At 45.3% G+C, this 23,225-nt stretch overlaps 1 protein-coding gene across 5 annotated transcripts in view; it reads right to left on the bottom strand.

Moving 5' to 3' along the window:
- The window catches only part of MRPL21 (mitochondrial ribosomal protein L21), a 28,700-nt gene that overhangs the window by 3,869 nt on the left and 1,606 nt on the right, over window positions 1-23,225 (bottom strand). For 2 of the 5 annotated variants that reach the window (XM_037899513.2, XM_037899515.2), the window contains 5 exons: window positions 23,144-23,216; window positions 19,812-19,872; window positions 12,439-12,524; window positions 8,677-8,840; window positions 6,415-6,467 (listed from right to left, as the gene is read on the bottom strand). In XM_037899513.2, the coding sequence (XP_037755441.1) occupies window positions 6,415-6,467; window positions 8,677-8,840; window positions 12,439-12,524; window positions 19,812-19,872; window positions 23,144-23,216 (437 nt within the window). Of the gene's footprint in view, window positions 1-1,166; window positions 3,243-6,414; window positions 6,468-8,676; window positions 8,841-12,438; window positions 12,525-19,811; window positions 19,873-23,143; window positions 23,217-23,225 lie in introns of those variants that run through there. The other 3 variants (XM_037899514.2, XM_043547913.1, XM_043547914.1) reach the window with 2 other exon arrangements.

Raw genomic sequence — 23,225 nt, 5'->3', positions numbered from 1 at the left:
CAGGCTTTGCACTGAAGAAACACAGGATTGACTATGCAAGTCTTATCAGGTAAGTGCCACACTAGTCTGCAGGGCAGTACTTCTCTGCTTCACTGGGAGGGCGTTAGAAATGTCTGATGCTGGTAGAGTAACAGTGGAAGTCTGCAACGACACTCAGAGCTGGCAATCCCAAATTCCCAGTGCTGTGAATGCCTGCAATGAAACCTGATGCACATCGTGCTTTTAAAAAAATCCTGTATTTCCCACTTGGCTTAAAGTACAGCAAACCTTCAATACTGGGCTCAGACTGGTTGGCAACTCTTCTACAGAGCTCTTCCTTCGTCAAGACCAAAGCTGTTCCCCTTTCTACAAAGCAGCAGAGACAGCAAGCACTGGCATTTTGATTTATAGACTGAAGGTTACATTCTTCACCTGAGTATTGAGTTGGTCCTGCTTTGAGCAGGGGGTTGGACTAGATGACCACCGGAGGTCCCTTCCAACCCTGATATTCTATGATTCTATTCCTAGAGAAGACAATGGACTGTTCACCTGATAAGAGGAGCAGGACTTGATCCTGTGTCCAATAATGTGGCTAACAGACCACTGCTCTCTGTCTTGTTGTGTGACCTTGCATGAGTCCTTTCACCTCTCTTTCTCCTCCCACCCTTTGTCTACCTTGTCTATTTAATCCTGAGATTTCAATCTTATTTGGAGGAGAAGTCCAGATATAAATTCAGGACTTCATGCTTTCCTAGATCCAGAATGGATCTCTCACAGACACCTGTGGGAGGCTTGCCAAGAGATTATTAAGGGAAGAATATGGCCTTAAATGTCTTGATTCTGTAACCTATTGCCACAGTCAGCATCACTCAATGATAAAATCTTTCCTATCCTCCCTTCCCTGTGAAAAGAAAAGGAGTACTGGTGGCACCTTAGAGACTAACCAATTTATTTGAGCATAAGCTTTCGTGAGCTACAGCTCACTTCATCAGATGCATACTGTGGAAAGTGTAGAAGATCTTTTTATACACACAAAGCATTAAAAAATACCTCCCCCCACCCCACTCTCCTGCTGGTAATAGCTTATCTAAAGTGATCACTCTCCTTACAATGTGTATGATAATCAAGTTGGGCCATTTCCAGCACAAATCCAGGTTTTCTCACCCCCCCCCACAAACCCACTCCCCTGTGAAAGATACTCAGAGCAGCATGGTTCCAAAAGCTCCCATCTCACATGAGCTGGCACGCAAGGCATTCTCTCTCGAAAGGGCAGTGACTCAGCGTGCAAACACACATGGAATTCGGCACTCAGCGACAGCTCACACACACATCCTTGGATGCTGGAAGCTAGTGAGAGGAGAACTCTTGGCCAAGACCACTGAGGTATCCCCTTGTGGAAGAGCGCCCTGGAATCTTTAACTGCCATCTAGAGAGGCGGACAGAAAGGAGGGCAATTTAAGGTCCACGCCGAAGAATGAGCTACCTGCTTGAGCAACTGTGCCCCTCGCTCATAACAAATCAGCCTCATTTTAGGACAGGAAACCCAGTCCTGTGCTTTGGGAAGTTCTGGTTGTAATGAACGGTAGGGGTGGAGGATGCTCCTTTTCACAACACCCCAAACAACATTAAAAGCTCACTACTGTGCTCCCTTCTCCGCTGGAGGACACGTACAGAACACTTTCCTGACAAATGACTCAGTCTGCATGTAAGGAAAAACAACAGCCCTCCAATAAGATCATGAAAGGGCCAAAGGCTTTGAAACATTCACCATCAGTATGAACATATACCCTTTGGGAATACAATATCTATAAGAGATTGAATTCTTAGGCTGATTTTTTGTCTGTGTTCCGCTATCTGCATATTCTGCAGCCAGACACAGGGAACAAATACAGTTTAATATACATGGCTACTGGCCACATCTAAATGAGCTACAGAGCAGAGCGTGACCCGGAGAAAGGATGTACTCCACAGCTAGCACAATGACACCCCAATCACAGTTAGGGTCTCTAGGTGCACGGAACAGCAATGCTAGAAAAGAAACCAGCAAAGGCAAAGAAAAGCAGGGTACAGGGGTATTTTGTGAAAAATGTCTTCCTATTAGGGAGCTATTCTGCCTGACCCTGTGCCTGAAGCCAATGAGAAAGCTAGACTCCCGCTTGCCTCACGACTGCAGGATTAGACTCCATGCATGTAAGCAAGTCCAGTCACTAACACTAGCAGCTGTGCTGTGGAATCACATGGACATAATCGACACTCAGAAGGCAAGATCAGTGGGGACAGAGTGATTCAAACACTAAAATCTGTGGGCTGTTTTAAGCAAATAGTAGTCAAGATTTTAAGCAGTGCAGTAATGGGCTACAGGCCACCAGAAGTATGAAAAACAGAGTGGTGGTGCAGGGAAAGCTGGTCCAGAAATGAGCCTTTGGTTGCTGGCGGGCCAGGTGTCCTAGCTCTCATGGGCCTTACTTGTGTTCAGCCAGAGGTGTTACACTAGGGAAATATCTATACAAACCCATGTAGGCAACTCCCCTCTCTAGGCGCTGGATACACACTGTCCTACAGGCATGTGTACTGAGCAACAGCAACACACATACAAGCAGACCTTCCAAAATGCCATTCTTAAGCATGCCCAGGTGCCAAGAAGCAACTTCTGTCTGCAGGTCAAGTTTCAAAGCTATCTGACAAAGCTGTGTGTCTGACTACAGTGTGAATTTTGCCCTCTGTTGAATCAGTCATTAGGGCTGAATGTCTGAGAGACTGAACTCTTCAGGGAAGGGACTCTCGCTCTCAATAGGCATCTGTCCAGCGCAGCGCAAAATGAGGTCCTAATCTTGAATCAAGGCCTCTTGGCGCTAGAGCAATATAAATAATAAATAGTAACGGTTTATTAAACTTCTCAGCTGTTAGCCTTATGCAATCACAGAGGTGAACTCCTGGCCCCCCTGAGTTGAATGGTAAACTCCCACTGACTTCAGTGGTGCCAGAATTTCCAGATTAGGTTTTTCTAATAAGGAAGAGGAATTCATACGATAACTTCCTATATCCAAGTTGGAGTGAAAGTGATTGTTACTAAATAATGAATATAATCCATGCAGGGGACATCCCATAAGTATCAAGATGCTTACTGATGACAATCTTTATATCACGCCCAGGAGTCTCTCTCCTGACAGGAGGCAGGTGAACCTCAACATGGCTTTTTTGGGGGAAAGAGGCAGTTTGGCACCGTGCCATCTGGCAACCAGGATTCTGTAGCCTTGGCCAACCTGGGCAAGCAGACAAGAGGAAGCCTTGTGTAAAATAGCTGGCTACGTTAATGGAAAGAAATCTGATCAACAGCATCTAGGGTTAGAGTAAGCTGAGCTCTTTGCCTAACACATGAACCACCAAGGACGCCATGTCCCCTTTACTTAGGGCTAAATTGCCTTAGGGTGTTTTGCAATGGTTCAGAGCGTAAACACCTCAGTGGAAAGCAGTGAAAACGCTGCTATGATTTCTGGATCACAATCATTTCCCGTTGCAGCTTTGGGGTGTACAACACTGTACAAGTTATAAAGCTAAGGAAATGACAATTGAATACAACTTAATATTGCTTTTGCATAGAAACACTGGACAATAAGTGGTTGCAAAGAACAAGGCAGACCACAGACTTGGCACTTGGTATGAGCTACTGGGAGTGGGAGGAGAGACACCTTTTGTTTTGTTTGAAGATGTTAAAGGAGTATCATGTTGGGAGGTATCTGATTTCTAAGGAAAATTAAAATGACCATCTGTCTAAAACAGAACAAGTTCCTACCCGCCTCCAAGTCTGATCAAGGAATGCAGCTGAAATGGACTGCACTGCACCGACACTGGCTCAGATGTTCTCTTATGTGTTGATTTTTAAGCCAATGGAAAACAAAAAGTCTTTGTATTAATCCAAGCTGTTATCTATCCTCCAAAACACTTGTGGCTTAGGGAGAGTAGGGAACTATGTACAAATACTACCATCTCTAATAGGTGGTGCTCTGTTTTCCTTTGTCTCATACCATAGTAGTGGGCAGCTTGTAGATATGTCAGAGTTTCCCCAAAGCCCCAAAAGAGAGGATGGGATGTAGGGTGACCAGACAGCAAGTGTGAAAAATCGGGACAGGGGTTGGGGGGTCATAGGTGCCTATATCAGACAAAGCCCCAAATATCAGGACTGTCCCTATAAAATCAGGACATCTGGTCACCCTAATGGGACACCACACCACACTTCTATTTCACACACATTTCCTCTCCTCCACTACTTTTAACTCAGTGTAACCTAATACTGAAACGCAACCGTTTGGGCTGCAGTCAGTCACACTGCCAAAGCCCCCCCACTTTTGAGGCACATACAGAGACCAAATGATGGCTTTTCCTCTTCCCCAAAATCTCCAGGGAAGCCCTGTGTTTCAGTGTGTGCCCAAAGGCTAGTGCACAAATATAGCTTTGCCAGGGTACTGTCATGCTAGCAATTAATTAGCAGAGTTTAGGGCACTGCGCAGAAAGATCTGCATTGCTGGAGGAACGTTCCTTTAAGTGGTGCCAAAAACGTGGCCTTTTTGAGGTGACTCACAACTTACACAGAGTCTGCAAAATCTGAGCTTTCATTGCAAGATATTAAGTTTCTAGCCCTATTGGTATTTTTGCAAAAATTCCCCACAAATGTCAATGCTGGTTCACTTCCTCTGCTGGTAGCAGTGTTGGGAGCCCAGAGTACACAAGGCTCCCATGGGCCCCAGCGTTTCAGGTCTAAAATGCTGGCAGCCACGGAAACCCTGTCTACTGTAGGGCTCCCAATGCTGCTAGCACTTCTGCAGCTGAACTGACAATAGTGACTGTGCAAATGTTTTACAAGTAATCCCTAGGGTAGACAAGGATATGGTTGCAAAGAAAACTGGCCAGCCAAGAACAGAACGTGAATCAATGCAGCGTTGTCTTCCTGATTATGCATAAACACAGCCTGAAATAAAGGCTCTGCGAGGTGTGAGCTCCCTCTTCTCTCAGTTCATTTCACTGGGGGTGTTAATGCTAAAGCCTAACATTGTCATGCAACACATCAACATTAACTATTTTGCTGCTGAACACTGTAGCAGATGAGACGTGGCAGAGAGTGGGAATGAAGCTGGCGGGGAGGCATGGAAACTGAGAGAAGCTGCAGGGAGGGAAACAGACAGAGCAAAAAAGAGGAGAAACACAAAGACCAGGTCTATGCTACATGCTTTTGCCAGCACAGTTGAGTTGGTCAGTGGTGTGATTTGCGACCCCACATAGCTGTGCCAGCAAAAACCCCAAGTACGGATACAGCTTATACTGGCAAAACCATGCTTTTGCCGGTATATTTTATTTCACCGGGGGGACTGGAATAAGCTATCCCAGCACAAGCGCAGTTTTGCTGGTATAAGCTGCATCCACACTAGGAGTGCTTTGCTGGCATAATATTCCTGAAAAGCTATACCAGCAAAACACTCTCGCCTAGATCTGACCAAGGACAGGAGAGGAAGGAGGATGAGGAAGGAAGGAAGTTTAACTCTAAAGGGAAGTGCATTTACCCAATACGTGATGCTGAATATGACAATAAGGCACTTAAATAATGACAAAAAGTGAGGTTACTAGATACAGTTCCCCATCTTTCAACCCTTGATCTTTGTGCGTATCAGCCTGTGACATCAGGGAGAGTTCTGCTGTGGGCTGGGGAATGTACATAGTCTGATCTCCCAGCCCACGGGCCATAAATTAAAAATGTGATTTGGCCCGATCCACAGAATGAATTTGCCTCCCCTGCTTAACACATTCTGCCCTGAGAAGCCCCACAGGCACATTTTACATTAAAACATTTGAAGTGAAAAAATATTGCTGTAATCATCAGTCTGTTTCCTATTTTTAGTACAATGAGTAACAATAATAATGCTTTACAGTTCTATCATCTGAAGATCTCAAAGCACGTTAGAAATGTTGAAGAATTTTGTCTTGTGACTGGCCTGGGAGATAGACAGAGCCAGGAATAGGGGGTACTCGTCACAAGACCACCCTTCCTCTCTATGAGAGGATTTACAGTCTTTAAGTGTATGTAAGAGTAAGATGCCTCCACACTGTCCCCATCAGCAGTTGGATTCACTTCCTCATCCCATTAATACGTTACAGCTGTGTTCAACCCTTAACTATTTTGCTCTACGTTACTAGAAGAGCAGATTTAGTTCTAGGATCAAATGAGAGTCACAGACTTAGGGGCCTAATCCCTTTGATGTGTGCACCTAACTCCCCACAAATGCTAAGAGAAGTGACACACGCACAACCCCCTCAGCACTGCTTGCAGTATGCTGCATAGACTTCTTGTATGCCCGCAGCCCTGGCAGGGCTGAATCTTGAAAACATTTCACTTGGCAGTCAGCTGACTTGAAGATACGTTATTATAAAGTGTGTCTTTCTTACCCCAGAAGTGGCTTTCCAATTAGTGTGAAGTCATCGGCACCAACCAGCAAAACCTGGAGAGATTAAATTATGCACTTGGGTCACTTGCCAGTGGTTGCAATGTAATTAGAAACAATATTATCAAAACTTTACAAGTATCCTAGAGGCTAGGGTGTTGGAAAATTTGCACTTTTATGAGCTTCAAGCCTCAATCTGCTGCTGAAAGAGAGCAACAAGCCAAGAAACAGACCCATTCAATAAACATTCTCCCAGGCAAGGGCTAGGTTTTTTTCTACCAGAGCATGTTTTACGAACACTCTGCACTAATCAGAGCCCCTAAATCCTTTGATTCTATCTGCATTTGTAAGACAGTGGAAGAAAAGGCAGAGAAAAAATAAAGACCCTGAATTTCTAAGATCTTCATGCCAAGGCCTGTGAACATAGCTGCTATGATCACTGGAGTTTTATAGCAGTTGCTATGCACTCCTTAGGGAAATAGCAACATTTTCATTCTTCTTCTCTCTGCACACTCAGATGGGTAACAAACAAATAGATATCCAGGGTAGAGTCATGCCATGTACTAGTCCTTTGGCTCAGGGAATTTAAATTGCCTGCTTAAGTAAGAGAACAGTCAAGACTTGGGCAGACTGGGAAGTATTTAAAACACAGAGTTTCTACAGCCTATTTCTTTTCCCCACTAACTGTACTGCAGCAGTTAAAAGGGTTGCACATATAACTAGGGCTTTGATTTCTGGTTCAGATAGACATTTGTTAGCAAAAACCTGACAGGATTATGGTCTGGATTTACTGGAAGAGTAAACATAAATGCCTGACTTTCTTCACCCTGCCCCAGATCTGTGCACTCTCAGCAGGCTGCTTCTTGCAATCGCCTGTCTCACCCAAGGATTCAACCGGCAGTTGCCAGAAAAAGTGCCTCAATACTGGGCTTTAAAGCAACAAACTTGTAGAAAAGTGGCCTCTTCCATACCCTATTACACTGCAAATAAATGCTTGGCTATGATGAATAAAGATTAATCCAGTGTAGCCTCACTTCATGGTATTTCAACCAAGCTTTGGATTAATGAGTTTCTGTGGGGTCATTTAAGTGTTAGAAGTGGATTATGTTGGAAATATCTAACCAGGAGCCCACAATTATCCCCTCCATGCCTTCCTTATCCACAGATACAATGAACATCATGGAAGCTCAGGAGAGAAATCAACTCTTACGTCACTTTCGGATGTACAGTCTCTTTTGGGCAGATTACTGCGTCAACTGATTAGTGTTGTCAATCCCAAAACAACAAACTTTTCTTGTGCAGCATGTCTGGGAATGCAAACATCCAACAGAGAGATGTTTACAACTTTGGACCGAATGGGTAAAGCAAACTGTCTGTCTTCCCACACAGAGGGAAGGAGCCTGAAATCTGCAGAGCAATTCAGTCCATCTCTCTCTGATGTAAATCATGCTAACACTGTCAATAAGAGGGTAATTAAAATCACAGCAACAGTGAAGGCCTTGCAAGTAGCTACAGTTAGAACTGGAGCTTCTGCAGATCCAAAGGGAATATTCAGGACTTCTCTGAAATTGATTTCTGAGTTCTCAGGGAACTTCTTCCCATTTATGATGCCACGTTGGGAAAGCTGGCCTCTATCCACGGCATTTCTGCTAATGTGCCCAAAGAATAACAACACATCCTTGTGGTTAGCACAGAACTGGTGGGGCTGAGCAGTATAAACATCTTCTGTGGAAACACATCCATGACATTAAACCTTACAGAGGGCTACTGTGGCAGGGGAGAGCATGGGACACCAGTTTCCCATAATCTGTTGTTTGTTTATTTTTATAAACAGCCAGCTCCCTCTTCCAGCCCTCAGCACAATCTTAAATACCACAACACCCACTAACCCTGCTGAGTCAGTTTTATTGCCTTCCATATGGGTGAATGGAGTTTTCTTGACTTGTTGGTGAGGTAGGGGGACCCCTAGGGTTTTATGAAACAATGAAGCAGGCATCGTGAATAGTAAGTAGGTGGCTTGGATCATTTGGTCAGTGACCTCTAGTTTCAATAAATGAATAGAGGTCAACAGCTTTTCCCAAGGATGAAATAGATATACCTTCCCCCAAATTGCATTAGCTGAGGCAGCCTGGAGAAAGAACCAAAGCCACAGTGGGCTGCATGGGTGGGGACTAGTCTCATGTCTGTCACAAACAATCGCTGACATAAGGCGGGCTAGGAGTTCTCGAGTTAACGTACATAATCCTGAACATCGGGAGGGTTTTACCTTCTCCAGTCGGATTCGGTCTCCACATTCAGCCGGCAGCACGTTTTCCATTAAAATCAAATCTTCACTGGTTACCTTCCACTGCTTACTGGCAAAGTGAACCACAGCAAAGAGCCTTCCATACTGCCCAGTGGCAATCATCTCATTCACTTTTTGCACGACCTCTGTTAACAAATGGTGAGTTAATGAGTACATCAGAGATAGGCCACAGTGAGAAAAACCAGCAGAAAAGGCTAGCTGTTCAACACCAACACATTTTGTCCCTGCCACCCTCCCACAGAAACCATTACCTGAGTAGTAGTCCTACTTAGGGTGGCCGGGATTGGCTGAACAGTGATGATGTTTCATAAGCATGGACTTTATCTCCCTTCTTGAAAGACTGAGGTCTCGTCTACACTTGGATGTTAGCTGCTGGACTGGCTGAATCCATACAACCCCCTAATGTAGACACAGTTTACACTGCTACAGCTTATATTGAATTGCTGAAGTCTGAGACATTTGTTTAGACACCACTGGAATGCCCTATCCTGCAGATCCAAGGTGTTCCACAAGAGAGTGCCCCACTCTGCCTTCGATGCATCCCGCAGTGTACAGGAGTCACCCCGTAACTCCTGAAAACCTTACAAAATTCACAGGGGCTGAAGAAGGGCTCCAGTGTACTTTGTAAGGTACACAGGCTCTGCAAATTGTGGCTCCACTGTACTTGAAAAGCCCAAGCTTGAGATCTTGTGTATTTCACAAAGCAAGCAGGGTCCCTTCCTCAGCCCCTTACTGTACATTTCCCAGAGAAGTTATCCATGCATGCATGTGCATTGCAGCATTCCTTAGCTATGCAAAATGTTCCACATAAGCAAAGCCCACCATTTTAAAAAGTCATAACTCAGTCAAATCAAATTCTATCTTTATGGGAACACTCAAAGGCACTTCCTAATGAGGGCTATTTCCCTGTCAAATTTCAACTTTCTACCCTCAAGCCTTTCAGCTCTCAAGATGTTCAGAAAATGAGTATTTTTTATAATAAGGAAAGGTATATTCCCCCCTTCCTTGTGCTCAAAAATAACTGACCCAATTTTACTCAGAATTTAAACAAAAATCCCATTTCAGAAAGAGATGAAGCATAGAATATTTTACCCCAAAAGGCACACAAAAAACCCAAAGTTATGAGCAACTGAAAACAGGGAGCTAGATGGAAACTATTACGCAACCTTAATGACAGAAGTCAGCGCCATTCCCACTACAATTAAGCAAGGAGCTTATGTCATGGTCAGAAAGTACTGCACATAGGAACAAACCAAATGTCCACGTGGTCTAGTATCCTTTGACTCACAGTTATTACTACTGGATGCTTCAGAGACAGAAGTGTGATCCCCATCTCCTTTCCATTATGACCTCAACTGCACTTCATGATATTGTTGGGAAAAAGTTTTTCCTGCCTCAAGATTGTGAATAGCTTATTCCATTGTGGTCAATATCCTTGTGGGCAAAATGTTCAAACCTATGTGCTTTAAATTAGGCTCCTAAATCCCTACTTAGGCTCCTAAATAAAAGTCGGCTGATTTACAGTAATGCAAAGTGTGACACTATACCCCATCTTTGTCATAGTAATATTATTATATGATATGATTAAGGCATAATTATGCTGCATTTTGTACAAGATGGGTCATGTAAGGCGTCATTGGAAAAGTTTTGATTTGCTGAATATGATTATTCTATTTGTGTGCATGTATCATTTTTGTATCTGAAGTTATAAATACTATGTATCTGTATTTCAAATGTGGTTAAATCTGGGTGACACCCACTAGGCAAAATGCTTCCAGCCTAGATAGCTGGTTGTGAAGGGCTTATTCAGGGTAATGGGCCGTTAGGAAAAACAATAGGCCTTAGGAGAAGCTTATCCCCCACCTGGTGAGCTTTCCTGAGAAGGCTCCAGACAGCCTGTAAGTAATGGCTGCAAGGGCATGTGACTAGACCACATGACTCTGGACTCCATTTTGGATACCTGTATTTTTCCACAAACTGGTCTGGGAACCAAGTTTGAAACAAAGGGTTCCTGCCATATGGAAGGCTATACAAGGCAGGGAGTGACATCATCTATTGTTCTTCACTCCCCCACAACTCAACACCCGAGAGAAGCTCTGAAAGAAAAGGACTTGGAATGGGGGTAGGGAGCCCAAGCTACAAAGCAAGTGCAGCTTGTGCCTTGAGAAGCTGCAAGCCTGCTTGTATCATCAGCCAGGGTGAGAAATTGCTGATTCATATCCAATCTTTCTGTTTGCTATCACTTATAATCACTTAAAATCTATCTTTTTGTAGTTAATAAACTTGTTCTATGTTTTAATCTAAACCAGTGTGCCTTTGACTGAAGTGTCTGGGGAAAATCCCAGCTTGGTTACCACAAGCATGCATATTCCTCTCCACATTGAGGAAGAGACGAACTGAGTAATAAGTTCATACTGGCTGGGGTTTTGACCAGGGCAGGACGGTACTGCTCTGGGGTCTTAGGCTGGGGAAGTGGGGGTTATTTGGCGGCAGCCTCCCTATCGTTGGTTCATGCAGTGGCTGGCCAAAGCCTGCATGCAACTGTAGCTGGGTATGTCCCTGCCTGTGAGAATGCTGGTGGGAGTGTTGGACTCAGAGCGGTCTAAAGCTTGTCACAGCAGCAAGGTGTGAGACGGAGCCCAAGCTGGTAAGGCAGAGGGCTCAGTGATACCCCAGTTCCAGGTGGCACCCTGTCACACACAGTACTAGCATCTCCCATTGAAGTCAATGACACTTGTAGGTGCTCCGTAAATTTGAAATTCAAACTACTTATATTCAGAACCCTAACTTCAGACCTGTATATTTGAAAATTTTGGCCTATAATTTTATCCGAGCTGAAACGACTGCAGTTTCATGATCAGATCCTTAAAAAAGGAAATTCACATCAACGAAATGCTGCCATTTTATCATTAATAGTCATCTGCATTTTTGCAGTACAGGGAATGATCTTACATAAAATATCTCTGGCCATTTCCAGGCACAACAGAGTGAGTGAGGGAAAGATTGGCAGGTAGAACTCAAATACTCTTATAGATGTGAGTTGAGGTCAGAGCTCTAATATTCGAAGCTTGCTCTGGAGGGGCAAGCCAGTAGCTTTGGAAAGAGGCCTCCTGGACACATCGTATGGAATGACACAAAACCATGAATATCTATGAGGTTATGAAGCCTGGAAATTACAATGGCTCAAAGGCAGAGAGCCCTGTGCAAATCAGACTCTACGGCAGATTTGATACATTTTACCAAACAGTTCAATACTTATTTCCCCCAGTATTGATATTAAAAATTTATGGTTCACTGTGTCAACAAACAGTACTTGCAGGACAAACACTTTTCTTCATTACATTAATTTGTCACTTGTGCAATAGCGAGTGGTGCAGTGTGTGCTGTGCACAGAGCAGAATAAAAACAATCCAGAAAAGGAGGTCTGGAGCTGAAGGCTCTTTTTCAAGTAGCTGATGATCCATGTAGTTATTTATTGATATTTTATCCCTCCATTGTTGAGTGAACTACATACATTAAATGCAGCATCCCAGGGCCCCAGCAGACAGTGCAACAGCTCCCTTCTCTAAAATATGCTGGGTGGAATGAGAGAAAAACATGAAGAAGACTGAGAAGAACCAAAACCCACTCAGAAGACCAAGGATGTGCTGCCTTACAGTCTTTCAAACGGCCAACAACAGTATGGAAGCAGTGCTGCCGGGCTCTGCAGCTGGAGAACTTTACCTGCATGGAACTTTGCCTCTTCTATTGGATCTGGTAGTTTGACTCCGGGCCATGGGGGTGAGGACAATGATGTTTTGGCAATAATTCTGTCAAAAATAAGGTGCGAATCAGCTATTACAAATATTTATTACCATGAGACCCAAACCATTAACAAAGACGAGAATCAATAGCATATGCACATAAAATTCCTACATAGCGGGAGAGTGAAAAGCAGGGCTGCTCTGCCATCTGCGGAGGGAGGCAAAACCTCAGGAGTTACGGTTCTCTTCCTGACACAGCTCACTCATCAGCACTCAGGGCCTGATCCAAAGCCCACTGAAGTCAGTGGGGAACTTTCCAGTCAATGGGCTTTGGATCAGCCCCTGAGTGAGTTAAAGAAGTTTTGGTTACTGATTCTCCCCACTCCAGTGTTCTGTGTGATGGTCAGGGGATGTCTAACTAGATGAAGCAAGAAAAATATCCTCTTTGCATAAGAGTCAGGATAAAACTTGCTACAGCAAGGGGGATTTTGATGGAGTAAATTTCCCATTCCTATCTCCCCAAACCCTGTTAAACTCCCATCACAGCAACTGAGCAGCTGCCTCAAGAAAGACCATATTAAAAGCAGGCCCAGTAATGAAATACATTGATGCATTCTGACAATTAGGGCACCAGCAGGCACTTTTCAAAGGTGTTGAAATTGCAACCCATTTGAAGAGATTGTTTAACCACATGCTGAAAACGCTTTGTCTTGCTTCAGAGCTAGTCTTGCAAATTACAAAAAGGCACTGTACTCAAACAGAAAGAGCTGCTACCCCCAATGCTCAATGCCGTTCAGCTACACAACAAAGTTCAGAGAACCCCTGAGAGCTTTGCGAGAAAGGAGATGAATGGCTCATTTGTCGTCCCCTCCCCCCACCCCCGTATAAACAGTACAAGTTGAGGACAAGTTTTTTCTTCAATATTATAATGCAACAAGCCAAAATATGCAAAAATGACCTTTAAGAATAAGCAGTTTGAAGTTGAGCTGGAGATTCGCTTAAAATCTCCTTCGGCCTTTGCTACACCAGGCTTTAACTTCGCACCATTGTTGACACCATTGCAGCTACAGCTGGGAATGCTGGTGCACATAAAGCGCCAGGGGCTACCAGTGGCTTTTACCACCATGTTGTGTAGATGACATGAGGCATGATCCCACCCCACTGCCACTGACTTCAGTGGGAGCAGGCCTAGACTGCTTTAAATGCTGGTGGCTGCCTGAAGCATTGTCTACACTACGTTGTCTACTCTCCCCGTTTGCTGCACTGGTGTTAACAATGGTGGGGAGTATTTCAGAAAACAACCCAGCACAGATGCAGCCTTAGAAGGAAAAGAAGGTCTAAGATAATGTCCCTAAATCAGCCTCAGGGGACTGGAGATTAATCACTCATGCATGTTACTTGTCCCTCTCTAGGCAGACTATTTTTAAAAGCTCTTCTCTGCTAAATTGGTAGTTTAGTGAGGGCCTTGAGAACCACAGCTGGGCTCTCTATACAAGATTACAAAGTTGCTTTTTTTAAGCTTCCAGCTGCACATCTTGAACGACGACACTGATAGCTGCTAACATCCCTCTTGGAAATTTCTGCTTTAATACAGCGTTTGAGCTGAAAGACTTTATTTAATCCGAAAGCCCCATTGTGAACATAAGAATAGCCTTACTGGGTCATACCAGTGGTCCATCTAGCCCGGTATTCTGTCTTCCAACAAAGGCCAATGACACGTGCTTCAGAGAGAACCAAGAGAGCAGGCCATCGCTGAGTGATCCTTCCCCTGTTGTCCATTTCCAGCTTCTGGCAATCAGAAGCTAGGGACACCCAGAGTATTGGGTTGCATTTCTGACCATCTTGGCTAACAGGATGGACCTATTCTCCATGAACTGATCTAATTCTTTTTTGAACCCCGTTATAGTTCTGGACTTCACAACATCTCCTGACAACGAGTTCCACCGGCTGACTATGCGTTGTGTGAAGAAATACTTCTTTTTGTTTGTTTTAAACCTGCTGCCTAATAATTTCATTGGGTAACCTCTGGTTCTTGTGTTATATGAAGGAGTAAATAACACTTCCTTATTTACTTTCTCCACACCAGTCATGATTTTATAGACCCCTTGCATATCCAAGCTGAAAAGTCCTAGTCTGTTTAATCTCTCCTTATGTGGAAGCTGTTCCATATCCTTAATCATTTTTGTTGATTTTCTCTGTACCTTTTCCAATTGCAATGTACCTTTTTTGAGATAGGGTGACCAGAACTGCACACAGTATTCAAGGTGTGGGTGTACCATGGATTTATATAGTAGTATTTTGATATTTTCTGTCTTATCTATCCCTTTCCTAATGGTTCCTAACATTGTTAGCTTTTTTGATTGCTGCTGCACATTAAGTGGATGTTTTCAGAGAACTATTCACGACTCCAAAATCTTTCTTCAGTGGTAACAGCTAATTTAGACCCCATCAGTTTGTATGTATGTTTGGGATTATGTTTTCCAATGTGCATCTGCCATGTTGTTGCCCAGTCACCCAGTTTTGTGAGATCCTTTTGTAACTCTTCGCAGTCTGCTTTGGACTAACTATCTTGAGTAACTACCACTGAGCTTGTTTGTTACTTTCCAATTTGCTTTGGGTTTTGGGGTAAACTGACTTGTGGGTCTGTCTACACAGCAACTAGACACCCGTGACTCGCCTTTACTACATCCTTTACTGTGGATGAAGGGAAAGCAGTGGACGTGTTGTTCCTTGACTTTAGCAAAGCTTTTGACACGGTCTTCCACAGTATTCTTGCCAGCAAGTTAAAGAAGTATGGGCTGGATGAATGGACTATAAGGTGGATAGAAAGCTGGCTAGACTGTCGGGCTCAACGGGTAGCGATCAATGGCTCCATGTCTAGTTGGCAGCCGGTATCAAGTGGAGTGCCCCAGGGGTCGGTCCTGGGGCAGGTTTTGTTCAATATCTTCATAAATGATCTGGAGGATGGTGTGGATTGCACCCTCAGCAAGTTTGCAGATGACACTAAACTGGGAGGAGTGGTAGATACGCTGGAGGGAAGGGATAGGATACAGAGGGACCTAGACAAATTGGAGGATTGGGCCAAAAGAAATCTGATGAGGTTCAACAAGGACAAGTGCAGAGTCCTGCACTTAGGACGGAAGAATCCAATGCACCGCTACAGACTAGGGACCGAATGGCTTGGCAGCAGTTCTGCAGAAAAGGACCTAGGGGTTACAGTGGACGAGAAGTTGGATATGAGTAAACAGTGTGCCCTTGTTGCCAAGAAGGCCAATGGCATTTTGGGATGTATAAGGAGGGGCATTGCCAGCAGATCGAGGGACGTGATCGTTCCCCTCTATTCGACATTGATGAGGCCTCATCTGGAGTACTGTGTCCAGTTTTGGGCCCCACACTACAAGAAGGATGTGGAAAAATTGGAAAGAGTCCAGCAGAGGGCAACAAAAATGATTAGGGGACTGGAACACATGACTTATGTGGAGAGGTTGAGGGAACTGGGGATGTTTAGTCTTCAGAAGGGAAGAATGAGGGGGGATTTGATAGCTGCTTTCAACTACCTGAAAGGGGGTTCCAAAGAGTATGGCTCTAGACTGTTCTCAGGTTAGCAGATGACTGAACAAGGAGTAATGGTCTCAAGTTGCAGTGGGGGAGATTTAGGTTGGATATTAGGAAAAACTTTTTCACTACAAGGGTGGTGAAACACTGGAATGCGTTACCTAGGGAGGTGGTGGAATCTCCTTCCCTAGAAGTTTTTAAGGTCAGGCTTGACAAAGCCCTGGCTGGGATGATTTAGTCGGGGATCGGTCCTGCTTTGAGCAGGGGGTTGGACTAGATGACCTCCTGAGGTCCCTTCCAACCCTGATATTCTATGATTCTATGATTCTACTCGACTAGGGCTCAGACTGTGGGGAAGTTTCATTGTTGTGTAGACCTTGGACTCTGTGGGGTGCGAGGGTCCCAGAGTTTAGACTCCAGCCTGAGCCTGGAAGTCTACACAGCAATGAAACAGCCCAGCAGCCTGAGCCCTGCAAGCCTGAGGCGGTTGGCACGGCCAAATGAGGGGTTCTTTTTGCTGTGTAGACATAATGCGTGTTCTCTGAATGACCGGATCCAACTGGCTAACAGATCCAGCTCACAGACCATGGTTACCATTTTGGGGGGAATACAAAGGGGTCAGGAGTTCTTAGTGACAGCTGGCACAGCAGTGCTTCATATACGCAGCCAAGAAGCTGTGGTTTGTTATTAGTTTTGTACTTTATACAGACTTGGTCTACGGAATGAGATCCAGCAAATTTTATTAAACGTTCCAACGTATATCCTCAACATTTTTTCTGTGCCTCTTATAGCTGTGATCCAAATTCCTTTACTTTCTGATGTACCTCCTGACTGCACCAAGAGAAGGGTTTCTACATACTAGACCGGGGTGGGCAAACTTTTTTGCCCGAGGGCCACATCTGGGTGGGGAAATTGTATGCAGGGCCATGAATGTAGGGCTGGGGCAGAGGTTTGGGGTGCAGGAGGGAGTGCAGTGTGCAGGAAGAGGCCCAGGACAAGGGGTTGGGGTGCAGGAGGGGGCCCACGGCAGGCAGTGGGGGTGCAGGATGAGTGCGGGGTGTGGCAGGGGGTTGGGGGCTCCGGGCAGGGTTCTGAGTGTGACAGCGGGCTCAGGGCAGGGGGTTGGGGTGCACAAGAGGTTTGGGGTGCTCGCTCCGGCCCACTGCCGCTTACCTTGAGCAGCTCCGGGGTGGCAGCGGCGCACAGCGGGGCTAAGGCAGGCTCCCTGCCTGCCCTGGCCCTGCACTGCTCCTGGAAGTGGCCAGCATGTCTGGCAGTGGCTCCTGGGGGTGGGGTGGGGCAGGCGGCTCCGCCGTGCGCTGCCCTCGCCTGTGGGTACCACTCCCAAAACTCCCATTGGCCTCGGTTCCCCATTCCTGGTCAATGGAAGCTGAGGGGGGCGGTGCCTGCAGGTGAGGGCAGCGCATGGAGCCCTCTGCCTGCCCCCCTCCCCCAGAGGCCGCAGGGAAGTGGTGCCGGACGCTTCTCAGAGCAGAGCAGGGCCAGGGCAGGCAGGGAGCCTGCCTTAGCCCTGCTGAGCCACGGGGCTGGTAATCCCACGAGCTGGAATGAAAGGCCTGATGGGCCAGATCCGGCCCACGGGCCGTAGTTTTCCCTCCCCTGTGCTAGACATTCTTTCCTGAGGAATCTCCTTGAGAATCCAGCTAACAGGAAGAACAGAGCATTATACTTGGATGACACTGGGTACCATAGATTGACTTTTCCTAAGGGCACTCAGCACTGACATCCACAATTCAAAAGAACTGTCATCAGAGCTCAAACTGCCCAAGCACTGGCTGCTAATTTCTGTGCTGAATAGGCCTTCCCAGGAGGCTGATTTAGTTTCTACTCTTAGGTGTTGCTACCTTACCTACTGGAAATGTCAAAATTGCTAACACAATGACAGCTCTAATTAAGTGACAGGTTTCAGAGTGTCCTGGGGATGCAATGAGTGGCAGCAAATCCTCTGCTGCTGCCACAACACTGATGAATGGAAGCTAGCAGGGATATTTAAGCCAGCATCCATCAGTGTTTTCCTGTCAGCAATCTGAGTGGATTCTCTCTGCTTTAGTCAAGACTGTCACTGTGTGGGATTCTTTGCCCCAACATTGAAAAGAATCCCTTGTTACCTGAAAAGCCCTGTTCAACTAATAGTATGTCAACTACATTGGCTGGTTTGCTTGTCCAAAGAAGGGATGACAGACAAGGAACTAGGACATCACTAGTGAAAATACCTATTTGCTATAAACTTCACAGATGAGCATCAATTAAAACCCTGCTCAAATATTTCAACAGTTTTAATTAGAAGATGAAAAGGTACATAGAAAATGCCTATATGCTATAAAATGGAAGTCAGACTAAATGATCACAATAATCCCTTCTGGCTTTAAAATCTAAGAAGTGTGATTTTAGGTGGAAAAATTATCTGAGTAACCTTTGCTGGAGTTAGGAACCTCTTATGATCTCTCATACAAGTTGTGACATTTTGGAAGGGTTGTGGCAACAGCTAACACCTCTGCTTCATGACTTTCTATGAAAGGTTTTCATTTGTTCCATAGAACGATGGAGGGAAAAGCATGATTATTCTAAAGGACAATACTTTGCACACATACAATGCTTCTCACCCAGAGCTCTCAAAGCACTTTACCAAAGAAGGTAAGCACTGAAGCGTACCCTCTTTGCAGAAGGGGAAACTGGCATAGAGAGATTATGTGAACTACACAAAATCATACTGAGGCAGTGGGAACAGAACCTAAGTTCCACTCTCACTCCTCACAGCAACTGTGTGTTTTGCTACGCAAGCCCCACCATGGAGCAGAAAGCTTACCTTCCCCTGCAAATACTCTAAGTAATAGTTGCCATCAAGAACAATTCTGCATATTCCAGTGTCTAAGGGGATCCTAACAGTTGCAGGATGTTTTAATTCAAAGAGACAAACAGTTAAAATGCCCCATACCTAATAAGGAATAAATATTTTAATAAGTAAGAACCAATGACACTGCAAAGACATTTGCAGAAAATAGTCTTTGATTCAGTATGATCTTCTCTTTTGAGCAGGTAATGTGTCTCAGATGGGCTGGCCAGAAAGGCATTGGCTTCTGAAACTTAAAACAGCCAGGAACTGTCCGACTACCATAAAATGGTCTCTGACATAAAAAAGGAGCAAAGAATTTCCTGAGAGCTCTGGTCAATACTGCCCTGCAGTAGTTTTCATAGTTATCAAGTGATGTGAAAATTACAACAAGCATTTTCAAATTCAAGGGAAACGCTAGACACTAGTAAATCAGGGTAAAATGAATAGCATGGGAGTTATGTTCAATCTACTTGGCAATGTCCATTAGTGCTCTTTAAAGTGCCTACATTTAACAGAAACACAAACCAAATGTTATCAAAAAGTTCTAAAGAACCATGCCTTTTTGGGCTGGCTCCATGGCTTAATGGCAGTGCCATATTCTGTGATGCAGGGACAAAGTAAAAACCCTCTCTCTCAAGCACTCAAGACAAAGGGAAGGGAGTGCCTCATCTTGCTCTTTAGAACTGCAGAAATCAGAGACAGAGAATAATTACTAGGTCATATATTTCAGGACCCAGCACAGAGTAATTTTCTATGTCTTTAGTGACCCCTTCTGGCTAAAGCAAGGAGCAGCACTGACTGAAGCTGTACCCTGACTTGCTCAGGGAGTTGCAGGTACCTCTATCTATACCGGGTCACTGAAAGGGAGAGGGAGACAATAATGGGGAGCAGGGGAAGGGAGGGTCAGTATTTCAGATGGAAGCAGAGCAACACGTTGACATTACCCTTGCTGTAGTGAAGTGCTTTGAGATCGCTCACTTCGAACTGTAGACCACAACAGAGACGCTAATAAGAAGAAAGGAGAGAGAGAATTAAAAATAAGCAGTAACATTTATCAGTCCCGGGTAATTTAATGAGTAAGTATGAGCCATGCCAATTTCAGCACTGCTGGGAAAAGCACCACAATGCAGGAGACAGAAACAAGACACAGTACGTAATAAATCAAGAACTCCTCCCTAATGCACCATATCCCAAGGGAGCAGAACAGAGACAGGATCACTCTTCTACAGCATACACGGAATACGTACAGTCAATGAGAGTGTCAGCTAGAAGATTCCAAATGTGGATTGCAACAACGTAATATTGTTGTATTTGTGCATAACATCTCTTTTGTCACCAAGACAGGGGAATGTTCCAGGAGTCTATACATAGCTGTGTTGCATCCTTCCAGTGCTGAACTATTTCTTTAATGGATACGGTTAAGTGTATCCTTCCCTGCCTAGAAGCCTCTCACCCTTTTAAGGCTGTGACAAGTTATAGAAAATGTGTAGGACAAAACAAGGTGGCTCTTTGCAACTTTCATTAAGCCTCACCAAGCTTCCCCACACCCTCATTTCCATGCATGCAAAGGAGGGGAGAGAGAGAACTGCAGATAACTCCAGTAACTCCCTGGCCATTCATTCTCCAAGCAGTCACTTCAGTGACAAGTGAAACATAGGGAACCAGTGTGAGTGCAGAGAGCTTAAAGAAACCTTTCTAGAGTGGGGGACCTTGGTTTGTACATGCATATGCCTTGGCTTTCCCTGACTCCAAGTACCATCTCTCTTCTCACAGACAAGCGGGCTGTAAAACAGCATCAGTTGGAGAGATTAAAAAACACAGAAAACTTGAACACAAAGATTGTTTTAAATGGCTAAATCAGGGCTCTCTATTTACATTTAACTCTCTAGACCAGGGGTGGGTAAACTATGGCCTGTGGGCCGGTTCCGGCCCACCAGCCATTTTAATCCAGCCCTTGAGCTTCCACTGGAGAGCAGAGTCTGGGGCTTGCCCCGCTCTGGCACTCCAGCCGGGGAGCAGGGTCGGGTGCCGCTCCACGTGGCTCCCAGAAGCAGCAGCATGGCCCCATTCCGGCTCCTACATGTAGGAACAACCAGGGGGCTTCGCTCTACACACTACTCCCGCATCTCTCATTGGCCAGGAACCACAGCCAATGGGAACTGCGGGGGCGGTGCCTGTGGACGGGGCAGTGTGCAGAACCGCCTGGCCATGCCTCCAGGTAGGAGCCAGAGAAGGGACATGCCGCTGCTTCCGGGAGCCGCTTGAGGTAAGTGCTGCCCGGAGCCTGCACCCCCTCACCACCCACCATGCCCCAAACCCCTGATCCCCCTCCTGCCCTCTGAGCCTCTTGATCCCAGCCTGGAGCACCCTCCTGCACCCCAAACCCCATCCCCAGCCCTACCCCAGAGCCCGCACCCCCAGCTGGCGCCTGCACCCCAACCCCTGCCCCAGCCCGCCCTCTGAAACCCTCGGTCCCATCCCAGAGAGCCCTCCTACACCCCAAACTCCTCATCCCCAGGCCCACCCCAGAGCCTACACCCCCAGCGAGAGCCCTCACCCCCCCCCACCCTGAACTCCTCATTTCTGGTCCCATCCCAGATCCCACACCCCCAGCCAGAGCCCTCACCCCCTCCTGCATCCCAACCCCAATTTTGTGAGTATTCATGGCCTGCCATACAATTTCTATTCCCAGATGTGGCCCTCAGGCCAAAAAGTTTGCCCACCCCTGCTCTTGACAATGAGCAACTGAAATGGCAAAGGAAGAGTGGAATGGAGGATTATCATTAATGTGACCAAATATCCAGAGAGATTAATGAAAATCCCCTAACGGAAGGGTTGCTTTCTGATGGGCAATTATTTTAATTTCCTTTTTGCAGTCACAACATTGGAGATATTTTCTTTGGAAAGGAACTAGACCTGCACAATTGCTAATTAACAGGGAGGGCCTAACCCTGGAAAACTGGGCTAGTAAATAAGAAAGACAGCAATTGAATGAAAAAGAAGCTGTCTCTGAAGTTGTTTGCTTAGCTAAAAGAAAGTGTTTGCACAGCTCCTTTAAGCAGCTGCTTTTGAGGAATGTTGGAAGTTGCGTTGCCTCCTTCTTTCACCCTCCACAGTGCAATAAATACATATGTCTGGAAAGGGCCCGTTACAACCAAATAAACATAATGATTCTAGACTATGTGCTCTGCTTTTGATTATAACCAACTGGAGGCACAAATCAAAGGTAGGTCTGGATTTAAAGCTAATGAGGCAGGCAGCTTATTCAGATAATCACACTTAGCTCTTTGTATAGTGTTTTGCATTAGTAGATCTCAAAGTGCTTTCACAAGCATCCTGCTACTGGCCACATCTACACGTTCAGCTCAACCTCTCCCATTTGATGGGACTGCTACCAGACTGCTGTCCCTGAATTTTGCTTAAGGGCTCCATATTTTATGACAAACTCTAGCTAGTAGATGTCTCAGAAATGTGAAGTGCCATTTCCTGTTGGCTGCTGTGAGGATGGTCACTGCTACTTTACTCCTCACCAGACTCTCTTTATGTCTTGTTCCCCTGCAAAAATCTCTGGTGCTTGCCTCTGCTGCACTACATAGTTTTTCGGAGCACCAGCAGCATGAAACTGACATAATTCTTGACTATATCACTCAGGCCTACAGGGTTCTGAATAGCAAATAAAAAACCCAACCAGAATCTTTGTTAATTTTACTCTGGTGCTGTTAGCCAAGGCTAAGCATCAAGGGGCACTCAAGCTGTCTGCCTGCAGACTCAGGAAGACAACTGGCATTGGTCTATATTTGGAAGGTAATTAGGGCTGGACACCCTTTATTTTTGATGAAATCATAAGTTTTTTTAGAAATTGATGGTATAGATCTCCTCTTTCACCCACCCAAGCTTGCCACTCACTTTTTCAAGCCCTGAGTACTAGTGATTCTGGCAGAGGTGCTGTGTCTGTCATACACAATTGCCTATGGCAAGACCCAACTGCTATGTGGTCCACCTACGAGTGACGTGTATGGGCAATATGTGACTGCCTTAGGCAGCAGATTTAAGAATCAGGAAATAGTGCCAATATCGAGCTAAGCTGCAGATTTCACCAGGGTATGACAACTAATATATGCATCTGTTCAGCTGATTATCCATTCTTTTCAGAGTCACAGCTTCCCAGGACAGAGTTCCCCATCGTATAAGTATGGCTTTCAATCTTTGTTCCTAGATGGATGACTTTACATATGGCTGTATTAAAATGCACACTCTTTGTTTGAGCCCAGCTTACCAAGTGATTCAGATTGCTCTGAATTAGTGACCCTCATCTTCATTATTAACCACTTCCCCAATCTCCGTGTCATCTGCAAATT

Source organism: Chelonia mydas, chromosome 6 (assembly GCF_015237465.2).
Source record: "Chelonia mydas isolate rCheMyd1 chromosome 6, rCheMyd1.pri.v2, whole genome shotgun sequence".
In the NCBI taxonomy this organism is placed as follows: Eukaryota; Metazoa; Chordata; order Testudines; family Cheloniidae; genus Chelonia; species Chelonia mydas.
Note: the sequence above shows the minus strand (reverse complement) of the source record. Positions and strands in the feature narration are given on the sequence as shown.